The sequence below is a fragment of the Lemur catta genome, chromosome 9 (assembly GCF_020740605.2).
Source record: "Lemur catta isolate mLemCat1 chromosome 9, mLemCat1.pri, whole genome shotgun sequence".
In the NCBI taxonomy this organism is placed as follows: domain Eukaryota; kingdom Metazoa; phylum Chordata; class Mammalia; order Primates; family Lemuridae; genus Lemur; species Lemur catta.
Genome location: NC_059136.1, coordinates 44413880 through 44437501, shown reverse-complemented (window position 1 = coordinate 44437501; position 23622 = coordinate 44413880). Strand labels below are relative to the sequence as shown.

Sequence of the window (23622 nt, the reverse complement as noted above, 5' to 3'; positions counted from 1 at the left end):
TCTTTCTTCCCCTATCCATCCTCTTGCCTAACTCCTACTTCCACTGTCTTTGCTCAGAACCTCACCTTCTCAACCAGGCCTCTCCTGACCACTCTATTAATACTGCAACTATCCTAACATTTTAGATTTTTAACTGAAGTTTATTCATTGTTTGTCTCCATGCCAGAATGTAAGCTCTACAAAGGCAGAGAATATTTGTGTGTGTGTGTGCATTCACGGAATCTATGCACCTTGCCTACGTTTAGAATTATTTTAAGATTATGTAACCTTGTAATGTCATGCTAGAGCTGTGCTGATATGGTAGCCACTAGTCACATGTGGCTATTGAACTTTTGAAATTCTGCTAGCCTGAATTGAAGTGAGTTGTAAAATATATGCTAGATTTTGAAGATTTACTATCCCCCAAAAGAAAAATATCTCATAAATTTTAAAAACACTGATTAGTTTTAAATAATATTTTGTATATATATATAAGTAATAAATAAAATATATTCATTTCAGTTGTCTCTTAATGTGACTAGAAAATTTAGAATTATATATGTGGCCCATATTAGACAGCACTGAAAGAATATAAACATAGGACTTAAACTGTTTAGGTCCCAAATGACTTATAACTCAGTTTTCTGTTTCATTGCCCTGCCAACTTTAGCCAGTTTTGTATTTAAACCAGCAATCTTATTATTTTGGCACTCCCCTTCTTATTTCAACATAAGAAAAATCCCATTTCTTCAATTCTTATTGCACTTTATCTTGCTGGTTCCCTCACTAACTAGCTTAATAGAGCCAGGCACAGTGGCATGTGCCTGTAGTCCCAGCTGCTTGCTTGGGAGGCTGAGGTGGGAGGATTGCTTGAGCCCAGGAATTCAAGGCTACAGTGCACTATGATCAAGCTTGTGAATAGCCACATGTGCACCCTAGCATGGGCAGCACAAGACTCTGCCTTAAAAGAAGAAAAAGAACTAAATAGAACTTTGATATGTGACGTCTATATGAGTGTTGTTATCCACAATTTAAGAACTGTTGACAGCACTAAGTATCTTTTGAATGAGTGAACAGGGCTGTTGCAGTAATCTCTGTAAGAGTCTTAAACAGTAGTGTGAGGAAGAGAATGTGTATTTTGAAATACAAGAACACTGACTCACCATGTAGTGGGGACATGGAAGGTGAAGGAACCACTCACCAGAGTTTTAGGGAGGCCTAAAGGAGTAAAGTAGAATTAAGTTTTAAGATAAATTAGGTTGAGGTGCATGTGGTCCCTCCAAGTAGAAATGCCCACTTCACATGAGGTGCCTTAGGATCAGAAAGGTTAAAAACCTCGATCAAGCACGTGAACCTAAGTGGCCTAATCAAAGCCAATGTTATCTCCATCATACAAATGTTAGCTGCTTTTAAAATTGCTTTTAATTAGCTAATAGAGTTTTCACAACTCTTGGAAACAGGTGGGATTTGTCTTTCATTTTATTTTAGATGGTAGGCCCAGATACAGAATGAAGCTTCTCAAATTTTAGGCTCCATAACCAAATTAAGATTAGAGCCTGGGTTTCTACTCTGGCCCTTTGCTCTTTCCACAGCACCACTCTGGTAACTCCAAGTTTGGGAAGGACAGTCACAAAACGAGATTCTCCTGTCAGTCTCCACCTAGGCCTTTGAGTTCCAAGTCAAACACTCACAGTTCTACTGTGTGTAAACAACACCATTACACTTTATTTACTACACTGAGGCATGTTGTAAATCTTAGCAAAAGCTTTTTACCATCTGAGAATCTTTTCTTTCTGGTCTTTCCCCAGGTACTTTGGTATGCTATATTTGAGGCTCCTGTCACTTTCACATTAATTGTTATTCCTTAGTAGTCTGTCTCTATGGCAGTGAGTCCCAAATTAAAGCTGCTCTGGATTTGAGGATAATTGGTGCTTAATAAAAACTGTCTTTCCTATTACAAACAGCATCAAACTATTAATGGTTAAGATACATCAGGGTTTAAACCATAAAATCCTAAGTGCCTTAAAGCTCACAGTTAAGGGCAGGACAGTCAGAGGCTTGACTGTAAAGGTGGTTACATGTCAAGTTACTGAATGCCCTGGCTTTCAGATCAACGCAGGAAATCTCCAGCATCTGCCCACCCACATAGTTTGTTTAGATCCAAGGACGTACATGGTTTGTACATACTTAGCAGTTACAGGGATATATTCATGCCCCAAAGCTTCCTGAGCACCAGACATCTGTTGGTTTCATTTTAATCTTAATACATTCTACATACATTATAACTTACACATTTATTAAAAATTTTGGATTATGTAGTTCCGTTAACAAAGGTTAAGATACAAAATATTCTAGTCTTCTATTTTTTAGTCTAAGACCTCCTTTGAAAAATTCACTTCATTTGTATGGATAATTCTTCTGGATTAGGCAAAGACAAGAGGGCTTTGGCTGTTAACTTTTTCAGTCAACTTTTCCCAGGGGAACACCAACTGAATAACCAATATTCCAAAATTTACAGCTTATAACACAACTTTTATTAGAAAAGTTATACATAACATAGCATCAACTATTTTCAAGAACAATATTAAACCCGATAAGCAACAAAAACCAGACTAACAAAATGTGTAACAAGAGACTAATGACCTTTCTATAATCAAACATTCAATTATCTACAATGTCTTTTTACAAAGGGGGAAAAATCATGGTTTACAGGCACATCATTGAAAATAAAGCTGCAACAGCAATTTTATACAATTATCACTCTCAAGAAACTGAATCATTAAAACAGTAATTACGAGTTCACAAATTTAAAACATTTCACATAATTTAAAATTATTGGGTATACACTGATGTCTGAGTTTTAAAAATGATCCTTTTTCCCACAAAAGTGCCAACACTTAAGCTAGAACTTTCACTGTTAATTTTGCCCTAAAAAGTTAAGACATGTTTTGACAATCATAATAGTCACATAATTTCTGGTGCTATCTGGTCTGTTAATAATAAAGCCTTTATTTGAATGTGTGTTTTTCAATTAAATTACAGGAAACTGGATATAGGATTTCAGTTGCAAAGCTATTAAAATAAAGTTCCAAACACAGGAGTGTGCAGCAATGGAAAAAGATCAGTACTAAAATTTATAATAAATATCAGAGAAGCCATTAGTTTTTACAGCATTGTCTGCTTAAAGGTTAAGTCAACCAGGTGTATAATTTCCCATCAGTCTGTCCTTCTAGTAGGCAGGGCAATTTCTATTTTCATGATCTGAATACTCAAACAAATATATCAAAACATCTTTTTAAAACTTTGATTTATAGCTCCTGGAAAGTTATAAATGTTTTTAATAGTCGTTCTACTCTAAGTCTATTCTGCTCATTTTGGAGCCTCACTAAAATAACAGATTTCAGGATAGCAAAGTTCATCAGAAAGACTCAAATGGAATGATTTACAAAATAGAACACTTTACACCAAGTCCTATCTTTTTATAGCTGCAGGGGATCAGTCACAACACAATTTCACGTACACCCTTGCTCATTATGGAATTACACTTTAAAAACGTATCAAGAGGATGACCTCTGCTGTTTTAGGTACAGTGGTTAACAAGAATATTGCCAGTGTTACTGATGGAAAGACATTTTTTGTTTCCCTGTCAAAGACTCACACCATAGCTCTTAATTAAACTGTCAGGCATTTTTCCAGACAGGTTTTCCTTTTCAATGCAGTAATGGAGAACAAGATAAAATCATGACTTTTGACTGCTATTCAACATTATTACATGCACCAATATTGCACATATCTGTTCTGAACTGTTAAAATAATCTTCTGAGTCCTTGGGGTGCTGTTTTCTCCATCAGAACACAAACAACCCATATAATCAGTTTCCCTTAAAAATGAAATTGATAAATTTAAAATATTGGGAAAAAATAAAGGAAGAAAAAGGCAGAGACTTTGTACAGGCAAAAATCTAAGTTTTCTCGAAAGGTTCTGTGTGCCCTACACATGGGGGCAATTTGTACGCACTAGTGAAACGAACACTAGCTATAATGCTTCTAGCTCCTTATATAATATGGAACCTTGGTCCAGGTGTTGCGATGATGTCGCTGTACGGTTCTTCCTGTGTTAGCTCAATAGCTTGCTGCTTTTTAAGAACCAAGAAGCTGTAGAACTTTGCTGCAGCTTGCTTTCTGTTCGTGTTTCGACATAACTCAAGCAAACTGATAGATTCAGCTCCAGTTTTAGCGAGAGCTCGCTGAAATAAAACCAAAATAGGGATGAATTAAAATAACCTGCACAATAAAGGAGCAATTTAATAAGGATGCCAATTTTGGTTACTGGAAAAAGTACACTTTTTTGAGTATTTTGAGTATACTTTTTTGAATATGAGTATATTCTGCTCAGGACTTTTTTGAATGGTATTTGAATGATTCTCATGTTAATCAAGAAGGTAAAGGGCCAAGACCTATTATCGGATGTTTAAAATCAAAAGAAAAACAAGTCACATTGTTCTGACGTGTATTACTAAAGTAACTCATTTCTTTGGATATCTATTGTGATATTATAGTAAAATCTAGCACTTATAGTTTTTAAAGTAAAAAAAAATGTTTTAAATGTCAACTATCCTTTGAATCTATTTTAGGAAACCTTGAGCAACTTGCCTGGTTTTTTTTAATAGATGCTCAAGATATACTGTATCTGGTACATTAAAGGATAAGTGACTTCTGATTCTCTATAATGACTCAAGAAATTTAATGATTCAATACATTAAATTTGCACAACTGAAAATAAGAAGGTGTAAACATACAAACAAGTTCCATAAAATATCACCATAGTTCTGCTTTTTAGGATAACTCTGAGAAAGTATTCTCCTGAATGCTTTTCAGCCTCTTGGCCTAACAGTTTACATATCTAATTAAAACATTTAAAAATAATGTAGTTTTAGAAAAGGTTTCATAAAGGTTATTCTTTCTATTTATAATATGCAACCTTTTTTTTTTTTTGAGGGAATAATGTCAAGTCTTTGATGAAGCATTTTTCTCTAAGACTATACTGGCAATACCTGAAGACCATGAAGCATCTGCTGAGTTCTTTTGTTCCATCTTCTTTCTTCTTGGTCCTGATCACCCCCTGAAGCATCTTCATCCTGAATGAAAATGACCCCCCCAAAAAATAAGCTGATAAAACTACTCTGCTGCAAAATCAAGCATTTCTATAGCTTCTGAAAGCTCTAGATTGTGTATTTTGATTAATAAACTGTACTTGCTGCTGAAAAATCACTTAACATCTAGTATGAACTCTGAAGTTTATCTTTATTAAATTACAAAAGAAATTCTCCTGTATCCACAAGCAAACATTTGGCTGAATGTATGATTCTGTATTCCTCTATAAGGATGTGATTTGTGGTCTACAAACTGCTGCTGGTCATGGAGCTTTCGGTTACTGGCCTTGTTAAGGAACTTAGAAATAGGCTATCATCGATAATATACATTTTATTTAAGCAACCTAGCTCTCAGCCACCTGCCATCTACAGACCTGCTGCCTAAATGGCTTTTTGCACTCTGAAGTTGGCACAGGGCAGCAGCTAAGATGCTCTGAGGCTAAGCTAAAACTATATACCAGGTTCTAAAGAGCGAGGGGTCAGCAGCTTCGTAAGTAACAGAAAGCACAACAATTTTAATACTGATTCAACACTAAGTTTGAGATAATAGCACACCCTAGTACACAGGTTAGAGCAGATCTGAAGATAATTTTGCCTTTAAAATACTGTAGTATTCACCTTAAAAATAAACACTAAGTGTTATAAAATCTACAGCTGACATAATGATAAATTAGAAATAAGAATATATGCTAATGAAAATATATCCAATCCATAACCTGTAGTTATGGAAGAAATTTAAACAGCTTCAATGCTATTTGAAAAACACTGTGTTTTAAATTTAAGAGTTTAAACAAAATCATCAAATAGAAGAATAAATTCTAAGTCTTAACAACCCCAATGATCCAGAAATAAGAAAAAGGCAAAAAAAAAAAAAAAAAAAAAAAAAGCCAAAAGAACAAAAGGCCTTGAATAGTTTAAACATGCCCTAGGAAAAAGAAATCAATTCCTAAAGCACCTCTACTTTTTAAAACAGTAAAAGTAATCCAAGCCTTCACTCAGTCTATTTCAGCAAAGTCACACTGTACCCTGGTCTACTTAAGAACAAAAACAAAATCAGACAAATGGAAAATGTTTCGGCAACTGATTTCCAGGCCACAGACAGAAAAGAAGTTATATCAGAGGCAGACGGTAACAGCAGTAAGAATTGACCACTGATGACAAGATAATAAAAGCAGCTTCAAACAATTTAGAAGCCAGGCAAGAAACCAGTGTAAGGGCAGTCCCCTGTCCTTCAAAAGCCCACAAAGGAGCTAATGAGTTACAACACAGCATAGAATCTAATGTTCTTAATGATAATCTATACGACTGAGAATATGGTTAAATTCAAACATTTTTCATCACTCTGATGCTCAACATTAATTTATTTAGTCCTAATATGAAAAGTAAAAAAAAACTGGTTGAAAAGTTTTTGCTAACTCTGAAATGAAAATTTATTGATCAGATATCTCTTATAGTTTCCTTACCTCCTCTTCCTCATCATCTTCTTTTTCCTTTTCTTTCTCCTTCTCTTTTTCTGGTAGAAGTTCTAACTCTGGTATTAGCTGACAGATATTTGGAGGTTCTTCTGGGGGAAGCTCTACAGGTGGTATTTCCATCTGTTCTACCTGCTGAGGCTTAAAGGAAAAAAAATACAATTTAAGATGCACATTTTAAAGGTATTTTCTTTTAAGAATACTGTTGAAGTTTTCTGGATGAAAAGAAATACTGGGGTATCTCCATGCTTCCCAACAATTAAAAATCTAAAATAGTATATATATTCTTTTTCATTTATTGTAAGGCTACATTAAAGTAGCTTACAAAAAGGAACTAACTTTTATCTTACTATCCTAAACCATAATTGTTTCATTTATACTTACTTTTTAGGAGTCAAATACTTAAAAAGTCTATGTAAGAAATTTGCAAATAAAAATGATAAGCAGTAAAAACAAAAGCAAAAAGTTTCTCCAGTGGCATTTTAGAAAAAAAGAACAAATAATCCATTTATCCCATGGCAAAATAAAAATATTAATTAGCCCAGTACTATCAACTGTTGTTGCATAAAATTGCTGTGAGGCTATTATAACGTAACTAAAAACCATAAGCTTTGACTCGAGAAGCCTTGAAGCTCTTATGGCAGCAAATAGGAATGAGGAGATTACTTTTCTGGGTGTGTCCCCTGTATTTCCTTCTTCTCGGGTTTAATACAAAAAGTTGAGAACATTAAAAAATGAAGTTTTTACGAAACCAAAGAATTACCAGGAGAGTGATATTAGAGTCACCTACTCACTACCTATTCCCATTCCCAGGCATACACAGAAAAATGCTCTGACAACTCCCTACCACCAGAGGGCACAGAGATCAGATCTGCTTCTTAAAAACTGGCAGAGTGTGTCTTGTTGGAGGCTGAACCAGGAGGCTAAGGTTATCAAAATGACTCCCTTTGCTCAAATAATTATTATTTTTATTTTTTTGAGACAGAATCTCATTCTGTTGCCCAGGCTAGAGTGCTGTGGCATCAGCCTAGCTCACAGCAACCTTAAACTCCTGGGTTCAAGCGATCCACCTGCCTCAACCTCCCGAGTAGCTGGGACTACAGGTGGCACCGCAACACCTGGCTAATTTCTTTCTATTTTTAGTAGAGATAGGGTCTCGCTCTTGCTGAGGTTGGTCTCCAACTCCTGACCTCAAGTGATCCTCCCACCTCAGCCTCTCCGAGTGCTAGGATTACAGGCGTGTGCCACCACGCCCAGCCCTTGCTCAAATTAATTTATTCTATAGACTTAATATGGGGAAGTCCTAAATCAGACTCTACTACTTCCTTTGTACTTATTTAGTTTTCCTATATCCTAGCTGAACTTAAAGGTAGCCAAACTCTGAATGAAGTAGCCAGATACTGCTTCATTTTTTTCCAGGTATTTGACAAATTTATTTTGATTACTCAATACAATAACCTAAAACTGCCCAGTACTGGAGATAATGCAGAAATGTTTGCTAAAGAATAAATCAGAACCAAGTTCAGAGTCAAGGATTCCACATTAGCCAAAGATGCTCACTCTGGACCAATCTGAAGCAAGACCTGAAGAGTCAGAAAGACTCTGCAGACTTCCAGACCAGCTTCTCCCACTTAAAGCAGATTGTGTTCATATATCCTCAGTTGCCATTCTTCCTTTGAACCTACTCCTTGCCATTTGCTGTCTAAACCAAAATACTTCAAAATATCACTTGCTACTGACTGTACAAATACCTTCAAATGTCTTGATGGATAGATTTGCTTACTTACAGGAATCACAGGCTCTGGGTCAATTTGTCCGGCTTTTCGCTTAACTCCCTGAGGTGGTGGAGGGGGCATGGCTGACTCATCCAAGTTTGTTCTGCTGGTCTCCATAGCTGACTCCTGGAGGCGGCTTGGCTCTTCCAAAATGGGCTCATCTGCAAGTGGTCATGTGAAGAGAAGACATAAAATATATGGTTTTGAATAATATTTTAGAACCACTTACTTTTAAAACAAGTACACTAAGACAGGTACTTTCTCTAATGAAGGTGGCCAGATAAAATTTTACCTCCACCAAGATCAATTTGTAACAATATTAGCAAAGGGGAGAAGGGGGTCTTAAAAGGACAAGTCCTACCCCCAATCCAGTGCAGGACAATCCTTTAGCGGACTATCAACCCAGCCAGTCTTGAACCATAAACCTCTCTGAAGAAAGCAAACCTCATACCTAAATAAGGCAATCAGATTTAATGGATTTCCCTGTCCAAAAATTTAAGTATATCCTTTCATTCTTGACTTCTTTTACTGACAATATAAAGGTAAATTTTAGCCAAATACTCATTTAAATTTCATCGGGGAACTATTCCAACAGAACAAACCGATAACATCACGCTGCTGATGCTGCTGTTGCTGATCCTCTCTAGGAACCTCTGGATTTTCAAATTCTTTGAGAAACTCATCCAAATTATCTGCCTCTCCTCCTTTCCGCCTTTTCCTAAGGTCTTCTGGTACAAGTGGTGTAAGACAGCGTGTAAAGAGCTATGAAAAAAAAGAGAGAGATTATAAAGTAAAGCAAACTAACTGAAAATCAACCACTGATTTCTATCTTCCATAACTATGTTCTAATGTAGCTGTAATCAGCATGTACATAATATATATAATTTAGCATGAGTTTTACTTAATGTTGTATCATATTCACACTTCATTCCATCTGAAAATGATTTTAAATGAGTTTTCAAGTTATGATGGTAGCCATTTTAAACTAAAAAAATTTTTTATCCATTATCTCACAACTCTTAAGGTTTTAAATTTATCTGCCTACAGTTTATTTTCATTCATAAACTTAAAACTCAACCCAACTAATATCACACCAAATAGCTATGCAATGTGCTTTCCCACTTCATATTATATGGTTACCTTAACTGTTTAAAATATTTTTATTGGCTACATATCCACTGGGAGGGGAGAGGGAGAAGGAGAATGAGAGGGAAAATATTTGATTCATTTGTCTACTCTTTAAAAGATATTTTAGGTTTCTTTAAACGGCAAACAACAATGTAATTAACATCTTCACACAAATGGCTTTTTCAATACTTTGATACCTTCTTAGGAAAAATTTCTAATAATGAGACTACAGAGTCAAAATATAAATATTTTTAGGATCTTCTTGAAAAATGATTATATGCCAGCGCTTCCTATAAAGAGCAGTTTCATCATGAACTTGCTGCTCTGAAATACTTTAGATTTAGAATATAGTCAAATACATAATAAAATCAATTGGTTCTGTGCGTATTTCAACTTCAGACAGAAGAGTAGCCTAACAGCACTGCTTTACTCATCAGAAACCTCTGAACCTTAAATTCCCATAAAGCCAGAATTATTTATTGTGGGAAAAGTTGACCCACTCATGTTTTATTCAGAAAACAAAGAATGCAGATGTAAAGCACACTAAGGCAACATAACTAATAGTTTTTTATAGGAAGCTGAGGACAGAGAACCACTACTAAAAATGTCAGTGGCTTTTTAATGTCAAGAAAATTCATTCTATTAATACATCTTTTAGAAATGCAGGTGTCACATATCCCTATATTTCAGATGAAGTTATTCCCGTTACTCTGTGATTTAAGGGAGAAAAAAGGGAAAAGTGCCATTTAGTTGAAAAATACTTGATCAAAATGATTCAAAGGTTTTTGAAGTTTATTTTTTAAAAAAACAGCCAAAATATATACGAAATAAAAAATTCTGCAAGGTACATTACCTTCAGTAGTCTGTTATTCCACAAAGGCTGAGCAGGTAAAGAGAAAAGTTTTTCCACTCCTCCTGTCTCTTTCCACATCATCAGTTTCTTGGTGGGTGGTGCCAGATCCAACGTAGTAACAATATCAGAATAATCACTAAGTTGGGCTCGAATTGTCTTGCTATCCAACTCTTTGACACTGTCAACGATTAGCTTCCTCTTCCTCTTGGCTTTTGTTTCCTTGACTGGAATGATAAAAGAAAATAAGGTTATTTTCCTGAGAGGCCAGCTTGGAACATATAGCTACTAGACGTGGCCTGATGGTTTCCCTTGCTTTTCTACACACAGACTCTAGTAGAAAAGTTAAACCTCGTGAGGGTAGAATGTAATGTTTTCTAACCACATTTAAAATAGAGGCTGGCACACAATAAATAAAATGTGCTGAATGAGTATGTATAGACTTTTAGTACAAAATGAGTAAAATAATGCAAGGGCCAATACATTTTTGCCCATATAGCTTTCTACTGTAAACAGTGAACATACCACACTTGATTCAGAGTTGCGCTCATTATTTTCTCATTTGAAATAAGGCCAACCACTTACAGGGTTTGTAAAATACTCAGCATAGTATCTGGCATAGAGTAAATCTTAAATGATAACAAATACTACTATTTTTATTAGAAAAGTTGTAATTCATACATGGCAATTGTAGAAGCTGCTTGATAAAGTGAAACAAACTCAAGCCCAAATGGATCTGAAATACCATCCTAGATACTTTTCTATATTCGTTTCTAATTCTTACAACCTTGCAAAGTAGGTAGCATTATCTCAATTTAAGGAGAAAAGTTCATGAGATTAAATAAATGCCTCAAGATTTCATCCTGTCAGACATGTTACAACCTATAGGTTTTTACATATAAAACAGTCATGAAGTTCAGTATTAAAAAATACAAAAAGGCATTATATCTCTCTTCAACCTCTGTCCTCTAGCTACTCAGTTTCCTTCTCTGATTATCTGTCACTATCTGATACGGTACAGATTTTACCTAATTACTCATGTTTCCCTAATTAGTATGAGTTGTATGAGGATAAGGATTTGTTCATTATTATATCTTTAGGTTCCTAAACAGAACTAGGCTCATAATAAGCACTCTTTAGAGATCAGAAGCCAAAGCTACAATTTTTGGTTATCAGATTATCTTCAGTAGAAAACCCCCCAAATTAATCTTGTTCTACTTGAAAGTGAAAACTGGCCAGGAGTAGTGACTCACACCTGTAATCCCAGCACTTTGGGATGCCAAGGTGGGAGGACCACCTGTGGCCACCAGCCTGAGCATCAAAGCAAGACCCCTTCTCTTTACAAAAAATAATTAGCTGGGTGTGGTGGTGTCAAATATTAAAGCATAGGAAGCTGAGGCAGAATCACTTGAGCCCAGGAATTCGAGGTTACAGTGAGCTATGACTGGGCCACTGCACTCCAGCAGCCTAGATGACAAAGTGTGACTCTCCCGCCACAAAAGTGAAAATTATGTCTAAATTACACTGTGACTGATTTCAAGTATTTTACTCTATTGTCCCCATAAACCATCTCAAGTATTTTTAGGTTTTTTAGATTATGGCACAAATGCACAGAATCTAGAACTTTGAAAGATAACTGATTAGTCAATCTTGTACTTTATTAGAAAATGTCCTGCGTTATTTTCTAACTGTTATACATGTGAGCAGCTAACATTTTGGGAACCCCAAAAAACTAAGATACATGTTAGTAGACAGCTTGTTATATAGACTTATTAATATTTTGCAGCAACTTGTACAGGTACTTTACAAAATACTCAAATTCTAATTGGATAAAATAAAGACAATGACAAATGACTGTGACATAAGAGAAAGAAACTTAGTTATCTAAAACAGTAGCAGTAGCAGATCAGGAAACAGGCAAGTACCAGAAATAAGACCTTATGTTCTATGTTGTACAAATGTAAAGGTTTGTTTGCTTACCAGTTATATCAATAGGTTCCAATGCAAATGCTTCTTCCTCATTTGGAACAAGTGTTGTTTGATCAGTCATAGTCGGCATGGGTTCAACGGGATCCACTGAATCAGGACTATCAGGCCCACCCACTATAAAAACAAATATAGTCACAAAAGACTTGGGTATATAATACAGACCCTACAAATGGGGGAAAAAATCCCCCTGTGAAACTGAAAGAAACCCCATTGGTACTAAGAAAAAACCCACTTTTCTAATGATAAGGAAGTCCCATCAGAGTTGAACCTGAAGGCCAAAGTGGGGAGGGGCACAGGATTAAACACAAAAAAGAATCAGAACGAGTAATCAGAAGCACTGTATTTGAGGACATTTATAGTTCATTAAAAGCTAGAACTTCTAGTTTTCAGTCTTCTATGTGTAGTATCTTTCTAATCACTCCCAGCATCACTGACCATGAAATGCTTACTTGATACGTTATCATCCTCATCCATATCGTCATGTGCAGGCTGCTCTGGCAACATCACCCCTGCCTCAGAAAGGGCAGGAGGATCGTCAAAGATACCACCATCGTTATTACTAATAAGTTTGTCATCTGAAATAGGAAATGTCAGTTAGTTATAATTTCAAAGAGAAATGGTAAAAGATTAACAGCCAATCACTGGAATCCTAAAATTATGTTAAAATGGATTAAACTTAAAGGTATATTCCATCTGTATCTGTTTTCCTTCAAGGTAGTTTAGAAAAGTATAAAACAGTATATGAAAACAATTTCTCATTCTTCCTTTATAGTCTCTATTTAAAAATACATTTGTTTAACCTAGTTATCAAACACAAATAGAGTAGTTTTAAGGACTAGTAAAATTTAGCTCTCAGAGACAAGCATCTTTTAGGTTTTGTTATAACATTTTTAGAGGGTAGTTTTACTGAAAACTTTTATTGAACCATCACAATTCACATATAGAATCTAGATAGCTGTTCAAGACCCAGAATTAGCAAATGCTCTAAAACCTCACAAGTGAATGAAGAAATTATGTTTATATTAGAATAACCACCTATTTATGACATACCTAATATTCCACCATCATTTCCTTCTCCAAAATTATCATCCTTATATTGGTCTTCATATTCTAAATGGTTAATCTTCTCATTCAGATTGCTGGTGCTCTGTTCAGGCTCTAATAGGAGGTTAGAAGCACTAGTGCTTACTAACATGTCGTCATCCTCAAAAGCACTACCTTCTCTCATCATCTCACGATCATCCATTCCAAAGTCGCCTAAAAATTTTAGTATGTCATTAGTTTAAAAAGGTTAGAAATACCACTGTTAAAAAACAACTAGCGATTTATTACAATTATGTCACATTTGTTTATTGAAGTCTTATCTTTAAATGTTAAAACATCTAAACTTTAAATCTTTAGAAACTAAATTTCATAAATGGACTCTTAATTACACAGCTACAATTCTGGGGTACAACTAGTAAATTCAAACTTAGATCCAAATTTATGTTATCCTGAATACGTTAGGTAAACCTAAATATGTATATATATTAAGTTACATTAATATTCACAGCTTAAACTTTCTTGTTATGATGGGGTTCATCAAGAAAAGAATTTGAAAAAAAAAAAAAAAGAAAAGAATTTGGTGTGAGGCCCAACGGCACACCTGTAGGCCCAGTTACTCAGGAGATTGAGGTGGCAGGATCGCTTGAGGCCAGGAGTTGAAGGCTGTAATGTTGCTAAAATCCAGCCTGTGAATAGCTACTGCACTCCAGGCCTGACAACACAGCAGAGACCTTATCTCTTAAACAAAAAAAAAAAAAAAAAAAAAAAAAAAAAAAAAGGCTTGCTACCAGTTTTAAAACCTAAGTTTTTGAATAGTAGGTACAATAATGCTCCAAATGATTAGTTTAAAAGTGAGCATGATTTCCATATCGGGACTTTTCACACAAATCAACATATAGGTTCTTTATTGTGTGTGGGAAGCAGGAGTAGGCAAAGAATGAACTCTAAGCATGGAAATGATGCTTAACATAATGGTGGCAAGCCAAATTGTGTTCTTGATGAAAATCCATTCGATGAAATTTTAAGTCTTTCTGTCAGTGTGAATGCAATACAAATCTGGTTTTCTTCTGAAATTGCTAGTAGTGCCACAACATAACTATAACATTATTATCTAGTGGCTAGTAATTTGTTTCTCCTTTACCAAAATCATTTTCTTGTAATATACTGATGTTCCCAACTTCTTCTCTCATGGTTATCTCTTCCACTCTACTTTGATTCAGGCTGAACTGCTGGGCCACATCGATGTCACTTTAAAAGAAGATCAAATACATTTCAGTCACAAGTCTCACTGTAATGCAGTTATAAGGAAAAAATTTCAATTCTATCTATGAGAATAAAATATGCATACAACCTACCAAGTTTTAGAAGCCTTAATATTCAATAATTCCAACATAACCCAAGAATGCAGATAACATGGAAGTTAATTTAATTTGTATTTAAATTTCAAAGCCATTAATGATCAGAAAGTAAAATACATTAATAATAATGCAGAAATCACTAAGGTAAATATTGTGGGAAAAAATTAGAAATGATAAGCTAGATAGGCATGGGTTTTCATCAGGGCACCACAACTTACAGGCTGTGCGAATTCTGAAGCTACCTGACTTTTTGGAGACTCAGTTTCTTCCTCTGATAAGAATAATCTCTCATATAGTTTAAAAATATTAAAAAAACATGTAACATTCAACACCAACCTGGAATACTACTGGCTAAATCTAGAATGTAAACACTTCAAAACAAATGACCAAGTTTGTATAGCAAATAAATGGTAAGGAACAAAACATAAAAGGGTTGCAGAATTGTTAAAGATTCTCAGGAGACTTATGAGACCTATCAATTAAATGTAGTTTGTAGACTTTATGTAGTCTCCAACTGAAACAAAAAAAGCCTATGTTTCAACTGGGGACATGTAAGCGATGACTGGATAATATACAAGCAGATCTCATTTTATTGCACTTCACAGATACTAATTTTTTTTTTTTTAAACGAATCTAAGGTTTGTGGCAACTCTGCGTTGAGCAAGACTATTGGTGCCATTTTTCCAATAGCATATGCTCACTTAGTGTCTCTGTGTCACATTTTGCTAATTCTCACAATATTTCATTATATTTGTTATGGTGATCTGTGATCAGTGATCTCTGAAGTTACTACTATAATGGTTTTGGGATGCCACGAATCATGCTTTTGATACATATTATGTGTGTTCTGACTGCTCACCAACTGGATGTGCCCCAACTCTCTCCATCTACTCAGGCCTCCCTATTCCCTGAGATGCAACAACACTGAAATTAGGCCAGTCAATAACCCTACAATGGACACTAAGTGCTCAAGTAAATGGAAGAGTCGCAAGTCTCTTACTTTAAATCAAAAGCTAGAAATGATTAAGCTTAGTAAGGACGGCATGTTGAAAGCCAAGTCAGGCCCAAAGCTAGGACTCTTGAACCGAACAGCCAAGTTGTGAATGCAAACAAAAAGTTCTTGAAGGAAACTGAAAGTGCTACTCCAGTGAACACAAGAATAAGGCAAAACAACCTCATGGCTCAGATGGAGAAAGTTTCAGTAGTTTGGAAAGAAGATTAAACCAGCCACAATATTCCCTTAAAAGTTAAAGCCTAATCCAGAGCCAAGGCCCTAACTCTCTTCAATTCTATGAAGGCTAAGAGAGGTAAGAAAGCTGCAGAAGAAAAGTTGGAAGCTGGCAGAGGTTGGGTCATGAGACTTCAGGGAAGAAGCCATCTCCATAACACAGAAGTGGATGGTAAAGCAGCAAGTACTGATGAAGAAGCTGCGGCAAGTTACCCAGAAGATATAGCTAAGATCACTGATGAAGGTGGCTACACTAAAACAACAGACTTCCAATGCAGATGAAACAGCCTTATATTGGAAGATGCCATCTAGGACTTTTATGGCTAGAGAAGGGAAGCCAATGTCTGGCTTCAAAGCTTCAAAGGACAGGGTGACTCTCTTATTAGAGGCTAATGCAGCTGGTGACTTTAAGTTGAAGTCAATGCTCATTTATCATTCTGAAAATCCTAGGGCCCTTAAGAATTATGCTAAATTTACCCTGCCTGTGCTCTAGAAATGGCACAACACTGCCTGAATGACAGCCTGTCTGTTTACAGCATGGTTTATTGAACATTTTAAGCCCGTGGTTGAGACCTACTGCTCAGAAAAAAAGATTTTTCTCAAAATACTGCTCACTGATAATGCACCTAGTCACCCAAGAGCTCTGATAAAGATGTACAAAAAGATTAATGTTTTCATATCTGCTAACACAACAGATATTCTTCAGCCTATGGAGCAAGGAGTAATTTTGACTGTCATGTCTTATTACTTAAGAAATACATTTTGTATGGCTACAGCTGCCATAGAGACTCTTTTGATGATCTGTGCAAAGTAAACTGAAAACCTCCAGGAAAGGATTCATCATTCTAGATGCCACTAAGAACATTCGTGACTCACAGAAAGAGCTCAAAATACCAACATTAACAAGAGTTTGGAAGAAGTTGATTCCAACCCTCATGGATGACTTTGAGGGGTTCAAGACTTTAGTGGAGGAAGTAACTGCACATTTGGTGGCAACAGCAAGAAAACTAGAATTAGAAATGGAGCCTGAAGATATGACTGAACTGCTGCAATCTCAGGATAAAACTTTAATGAATGAGGAGTTACATCTTATGAATGAGCAAAGTGGCTTCTCAAAATGGAATGTGAAGATGCTGTGAACACTGTTGAAATAACAAATTATTTAGAATATTCCATAAATTTAGTTGATAAGGCAGCAGCAGGGTTTGAGATATGATTGATTACAACTCTGAAAATAGTTCTGTGGGTAAAATACTATCAAATGGCATCCTATGCTACAAAGAAATCTTCTGCAAGAGTCAATTGATGTGGCTAATTCCATTGTTGTCTTATATTAAGAAATTACAACAGTCACCCCAACTTTCAGCAGGCACCACCCTGATCATTCAGCAGTCATCAATATCAAGACAAGACTCTCCACCAGCAAAAAGAATACAACTCACTGAAGGCTCAGATGATGGTTAGCACTTTTCAGCTATAAAGCATTTTTAAATTAAGGTATACATACTGTTTTTTTAAACATAATGCTATTGCACACTTAATAGACTATAATACAGTACAAACATAACTTTTAGATGCCCGGGGACACAAATTTTTTATGATTTAGTTTACTGCAATATTTGCTTTATTGTGGTGGTCCAGAACCAAACCCACAGTATCTCTGATGTATGCCTATATTAAGGAATTACTGGTAATTTTCTAAAAGGTGTTTTGTTATCATAGATATTTTTAAAACTTCCTTACCTCTAAGAGACAATACTGAAGTATTTAGAGATGAAATAAGATTATTTGTTACTTAACTTAAAATAATCCAGTGGGGCTTGTGAGGTGAGCTGAGGAAATATAGATGAAATAAAACTGGCAATATATTGATAACTAAAGCAGCTAAATAATCAACACATGGAGTTCATAATACTTTTTAGCTATGTTTAAAAATTTCCATGATAAAAAAATTTAAAAATAAAATGACAAAAGGAGTGGGGAAAAAAAGTAAAATAGTTAGAGTATAGAACTAATTAACACACACACACCACAAAATAGGCCATAAACTTAATCTAATTAGAAGTCAGATAATTTCAAAATGTAGAGAAAATCTGTCATAAAGTAAATGGGGTTTCACATAGAGCGTTTCTTGGTTGTCATTTGTGTTACTCAAACAGTTAGAAAGCTACAGCCACATTCCCCATCATGGTATGATAGCTGGATTTTAAGGACTTAAGAGGGAAACACACCACAGTACTCTGTTATAATGGCCATCTCTGTATAACTCTTTCCTCTTAAATGCATATCAGGACAATGACCCTTTTTTGCTCTTTAAAGAAAGTTATCTCATATGGTTATTAAAATAAAAATTAAAAAAAAAATTATGGCTCCAAGTACAGCCTGGCCAAGAAGATAATCATTAGCTGACTTTAACATATAACTGAGAAGTGTCACGAAGCAATACTTCACATTTACTGATATCATTATGTAAATAAAGTACAGACCTGGACAACTATTTAGTTTACACAAGCTTTGGCCTAAGCAGATCAAAATTCTCATCTCTTAGCTGTGCTAAAGTTGACACCCACGTGATCTTCTTATAGAAGAAAAACTTTTAGGTTATATGCTTCATATTTATATACTACCCTAAATGAAAGCATACGCATTTTAGCTACATCTTAACTCAGTGTCAAAAAACATTCCAAGGAAAACTATACATCTGGAAGCTAGTATTATTACTTTTATACACCAAGCCAACAATTAACAAAACAAAACAAAACAGACACATACTCTAAGTCAGGCAGTGGCTGATCAAAGTCATGAAATTCTTCAGGTAAAGTAATGGCATTATAGGCTGCTTCCCGATTTTCCTCAGGCAGGTCAACAACACCTGGAAAAGAAATGCTAAGTCTGAAGGTCTAGCTACACCATAGATTACCTAGGGATCAAAGGGAGGTAAAGGCAATATAACTTCCCAGGTTTATATTCTAGAATGCAAAGTACCCTGAAGCACAAATACTTCTGGTTTTGCATAATCATAATTCATACTCCTTGCTTTACAAATAAAGGTCAAATCACTAATTATGTATGAACCTGATAAATATTTAAATGGACATACCAACAATACTAATAAAGTTTTCTAACTAAGCATGATATTTTCAAGGAGGACAAAGAATGACTGCAAAGGAGTACCCTACATATCCACCTTACTTTAAGAGAAAGATAAAAAAAAAAAAAAAAGCATGTATTTTAAACAAAAGGCACTTAAGTGGCCAAATATGTTAGAATTCATCTAAGTGTCACGGCCTTTGCCTAAATATTTTGCTTTTACAAAAAATCTTATATCTCAAACATTTTACTGTTCTTATAGTAAAATAAATTGAAGTATTAGAATGTATCCTCAGTAGAAACTATTGTATAAGCCATCTCTGCTATACATTCAGATTATTTTGATTAAAATGTCATCAATGCTTTAAAAAATACAAGATAGGTGAATTCAGATAAATACCCTAGTAATTAAAACCATATTCAGAGGGAAGTTTGGTTGGCAGAGTCTAGTTTTAGAGCTAAACATTATCTAAAATAAAATAACTACAAAGACACTTAATAAAAAGGCTCAACAAATGAATTTGATTTTAAGAGTATACTAAAATTATTCAGAAAAAATATAAAATCCTAAGATTGTCTTTTCTGAGCTATAATTTAAAAAATCCTCATGTAACAATTAGTTTTCAACATTTCAACCTCTAATGACTTAGTTCTATGCAAAACGCCAAAAAAGAGTTAAAAGACAAAGCTCCAAAGGAAGATCAAAACAGGGGTGATTTCCATTACTTCACAGGTAGTACAGATGGCAAGTAAAGTAGCTTTCCTCCCTTTAACCATTACCTTCTCAAGCCCTGCCCTATCTCTGATGGGTTCATTATATTTCATAAAACAAAACATGTTGATCTAGAATATGTGCTTAGCTATTTTCCACAGAAAACATGAGAAATTCCACAGTAAGAAGAAAAAAAAGTTCAACAATACCTGGGCGAAAAGCCATCTTTATCTTAATAAATGCCTCATTACAGTCGGCAAGAAGGTACTTGGCTTTCCTGTGATAAATTCGAACTACTCCCAATAAGAGATGTCCTGATGTCCGTAATGCCATCTTCACCTACGAATAAAACATTAATATTCTAATTTATAAATTGTATAGTTTCAGAGGTAATCATACTTCAAAGCTTGCATTCTGTACTGTTTATAGGAATTTTTGCTTTATTTTTCCATAAAAAATATCATTTATTTTAAAGTTGCCTCATAATCACCTATATTTTATTTTTCACTGTCTTTAACCATAAATTCCCTGAGTATCCCCAAAAGACAGACTGGGCAGTAATTCATGAATTAATATAAACTTGAAGGTAGTACTAAACCATTCCATGGATTGTGTCATCAGCCCATTATGAAGCACCTTTGTTTGCTAATCCAGAGCCACTGCTCCTTGCTGGCTAACTGAACTCAAATTTTGTTTGAGAAGCAAGTGTTCCCAGCCTTGAAAGATAATTATCTCACTCCTCTATGCTAATACTTGTTCTTCAGTGGACATGTAACACAGATCAGCCAACTGAGAAACAGGTGTAAAGCATACCAAAGAGTTTTTGAGGATTTTCCCAATAAAAATTCTTTCCTTCACCGATTCCTGCTTTGTGAGTAGGTAGGGCTTGGTGTGGTGCTGTATGCAGTCACCCTGTAACCACAATGCCTTAAGTACAAGGTCAAAAAGCCCACAAGCTAAAGACTGTGAGTCCTTGGATGGCATCATCAAGCTGCCGAACCAATCTCAGATCTTCTTCCCGCTTTCAAACTTCTAGTTAAATAAAACTGTTATTTCAGTTATCGTTTAAGCCATTTTTAATTAAGCTGGTATTACTTAATTGGAAAGCACACTAACTGATAAAGGATAGCAGTTTGGCAAGTGTATTAACTAATAAAGGATAATGGTACCCATCTTTTTTAACCAGAAAATATACTGCTTAGCCTTTTTACAAGGTAGATCTTGATCTTTATCAATGCTAATGTGGAATCTAGTATGTGGGGTGAGAGGCAGTGGTCAGGAAAAGAATGAGACAAACACACACCTAATTTGAACATAAGTATTTAAAATTCCTCTGGCTATCAGAAGAAAATTTTATTCAAAGATCAAAGTAATACAAACTCAAACTTCCCCAGATAGTTTCCCAAATCACACCATAAAACTTATAAAATTCCAAGGTAACAAGAAAATTGTTAAACATTTGCTGGAAGTTTAAAGTATGATTAGTGTATCATATGTAAAATAAAATGCTATATTTTAAGTTATACGTATACTCTCGATAGCATTCTGGACCCCATTTGTGTTCTCAGGCTCTATATTATGGGCATTTTATGTGACTTATAACATAAATTATAAAGTTTATGGCTATAAATTCTTAGATATCCAAAGTTATACTAATTTGTGATCAAATCTAGGACTTAACAGATGATAAATCCCTGATACAAAGAATTTCTAGTTAAAATATTGTTCCTAATGGAAAAACAGAATCTACTTTTATGTGGTCTTATAAAATTTAAAATTACTATTAACTGCACCTTCACTAAGAGAAAAAAAAATCTCTGTTCACCATTACCCTCTCTAGAACTGGTAACTTTCAAAAAGTGGTGTTTGGGCAGAGGCTTTCTTTCAGGATTAGTTTGCTTCAGAGTTTAGCCTAGGAGTAGGTAAAATGCAAATTTTGCCTAGGGGTAGGTAAAAAGCAAATTTGCTTTTGAGTTAGCGTGTGTTACAGAGTGTAAGTATAATAAAGACCATAGGCTACATATTCAGGGAGAGCTCTGCAAAGGGTGCCAGGGACTCTTCCAATGGGGAAGCAGGGGAGAGAAAAGAGAAAAAGCATTCAAGCTTATAGTCGCAACTGAGTCAGACATGTGACACCTGTTCTAAACAACTAAACCAGCATTTCCCACACTAACTGCACACCAAGCAAACATTACAAATTTTCAGGGTATTTCAGTCTGTGGAAATATCTTTACATCCTGTTACAATTTAAACAAAATCGAGTAAAAACTCACTTAGAAATATTTTACAAATTTAAAGTTATTCACTCATTCATACACTCTACAATCTTTTTACATTATTCTTGAACTGTATGCTTTGCTTTGTGGCTGTTAGTGCAAATCTTCATATGTGAGATTGTTTCATACTCTTTTGTAGTATTCCTAAGGGGGTACAAAGTACTCTGCACAGACTACAAAAAAATTTTATCCTTTTAAGCCAAACACACTCAATATTTGCTTAGGATATTAAACATTAGCCATACATATCAATTTCCAGAAAAGAGCATACAGTTTCTTCCTTTTCCATTTGCTTATCTAAGTATACCTATAAAAAAATAGAGAATACCACATTCTCATATAATTTGACCAGCAGTGCTAACTAGTAGAGTATCACCAGAAAGCAGACTGTTAAAGTATATCAGAAATCTTAAAAGTCTGTATAACACTTAGCCCATCAATTATATTCCTAAACATCAATCTTAGGAAAGACTTACGGATGTGAACAAAGATTTAACAAATGTTTAGTAAATGGTTAGTTTAAAAAAGAAAATAGAAACAACCTGTAATCCTATCACCTAGAGAAATCTTTAATAATATCTTGGTAAGCCTTCTAGGCTGTCCTATATGCATGTTTTGGTGAGCATATGTACACATAATTTTTTTCATGTATGTGTGTATATACATCAAAACTGTATTAAAATATATTATATCGGTTGTTGCAAGACTGCATTCAAGAAAAGGTCTTTCCATAAACTCTACCACCATTCCTTTAAATGAACTATTTTTTGAAGCAGTTTTAGGTTAAGATCACACCTTAGTACAAGATACATAGATTTCTCATATACCTCCTTCCCCACTACATGTACAGCCTGCCCCACTATCAACATTTCCCATCAGAGTAGTACATTTATTCCAACTGATAAACTTACACAGAGACATCATTACCCAAAGCCCATTGTTTACATCAGAGTTCACTCCTGTCCATGAGTTTGGACAAATGTACAATGACATGTATTCATTACTACAGTATCATGCAGAGTAGCTTTACTGCCCTAAAAAAATCCTCTGTGCTTTGCCTCCCCAAGTCCTCATCTTTTTACTGTTTCCATAGTTTTGCCTTTTCCAGAGTGTACTATAGCTGGAATTACATTGTATGTGGCCTTTTCAGATTGGCTTATTTTATTCAGTAATATGTATTTAAGGACATCTTACTTAGTTGCTTCCGAGTTGTAGCAATTATGAATAAAACTGCTATAAACACCTTTAAGTTTCTGTGTAGACATAAGTTTTCAACTCTTTTGAGTAAATACCAGGAGCTAGACTGTATGGGTAAGATTATGTTTAGTTTTGTAAGAAACCACCAAAATGTCTTCCAAAGTGGCTGTACTATTGTGCATTTCCACCAGCAATGAATGAGAGTTCCTGTTTCTCCACATTCTTGCCCGTTATTTGGTGTTGTCAGCATTTTAGATTTTGGACATTTTACCAAGTATGTGGTGGTATCTCATTGTTTTATTAGGTTATGTATGAAATGTCTGAATCCTTTAAATAGTAAGTCTGACAGTTGTTATCTCTGACATTTCACTT

General features: G+C 35.0%; 1 protein-coding gene across 2 annotated transcripts in view; it reads right to left on the bottom strand.

The window, feature by feature from the left end:
• Window positions 1-2490: 2490 nt before the first annotated feature.
• Window positions 2491-23622, bottom strand: part of RAD21 (RAD21 cohesin complex component) — a 33306-nt gene continuing 12174 nt past the window's right edge. For both annotated transcript variants that reach the window (XM_045561451.1, XM_045561452.1), the window contains exons 3-14: window positions 19987-20116; window positions 18748-18847; window positions 14531-14637; window positions 13396-13602; window positions 12795-12920; window positions 12337-12459; window positions 10360-10583; window positions 8981-9140; window positions 8391-8539; window positions 6595-6744; window positions 5033-5116; window positions 2491-4225 (exon numbers count right to left, since the gene is read on the bottom strand). In XM_045561451.1, coding sequence (XP_045417407.1) covers window positions 4034-4225; window positions 5033-5116; window positions 6595-6744; window positions 8391-8539; window positions 8981-9140; window positions 10360-10583; window positions 12337-12459; window positions 12795-12920; window positions 13396-13602; window positions 14531-14637; window positions 18748-18847; window positions 19987-20116 — 1752 coding nt within the window. In that variant the 3' untranslated portion in view covers window positions 2491-4033. The remainder of the gene's footprint in view (window positions 4226-5032; window positions 5117-6594; window positions 6745-8390; window positions 8540-8980; window positions 9141-10359; window positions 10584-12336; window positions 12460-12794; window positions 12921-13395; window positions 13603-14530; window positions 14638-18747; window positions 18848-19986; window positions 20117-23622) is intronic.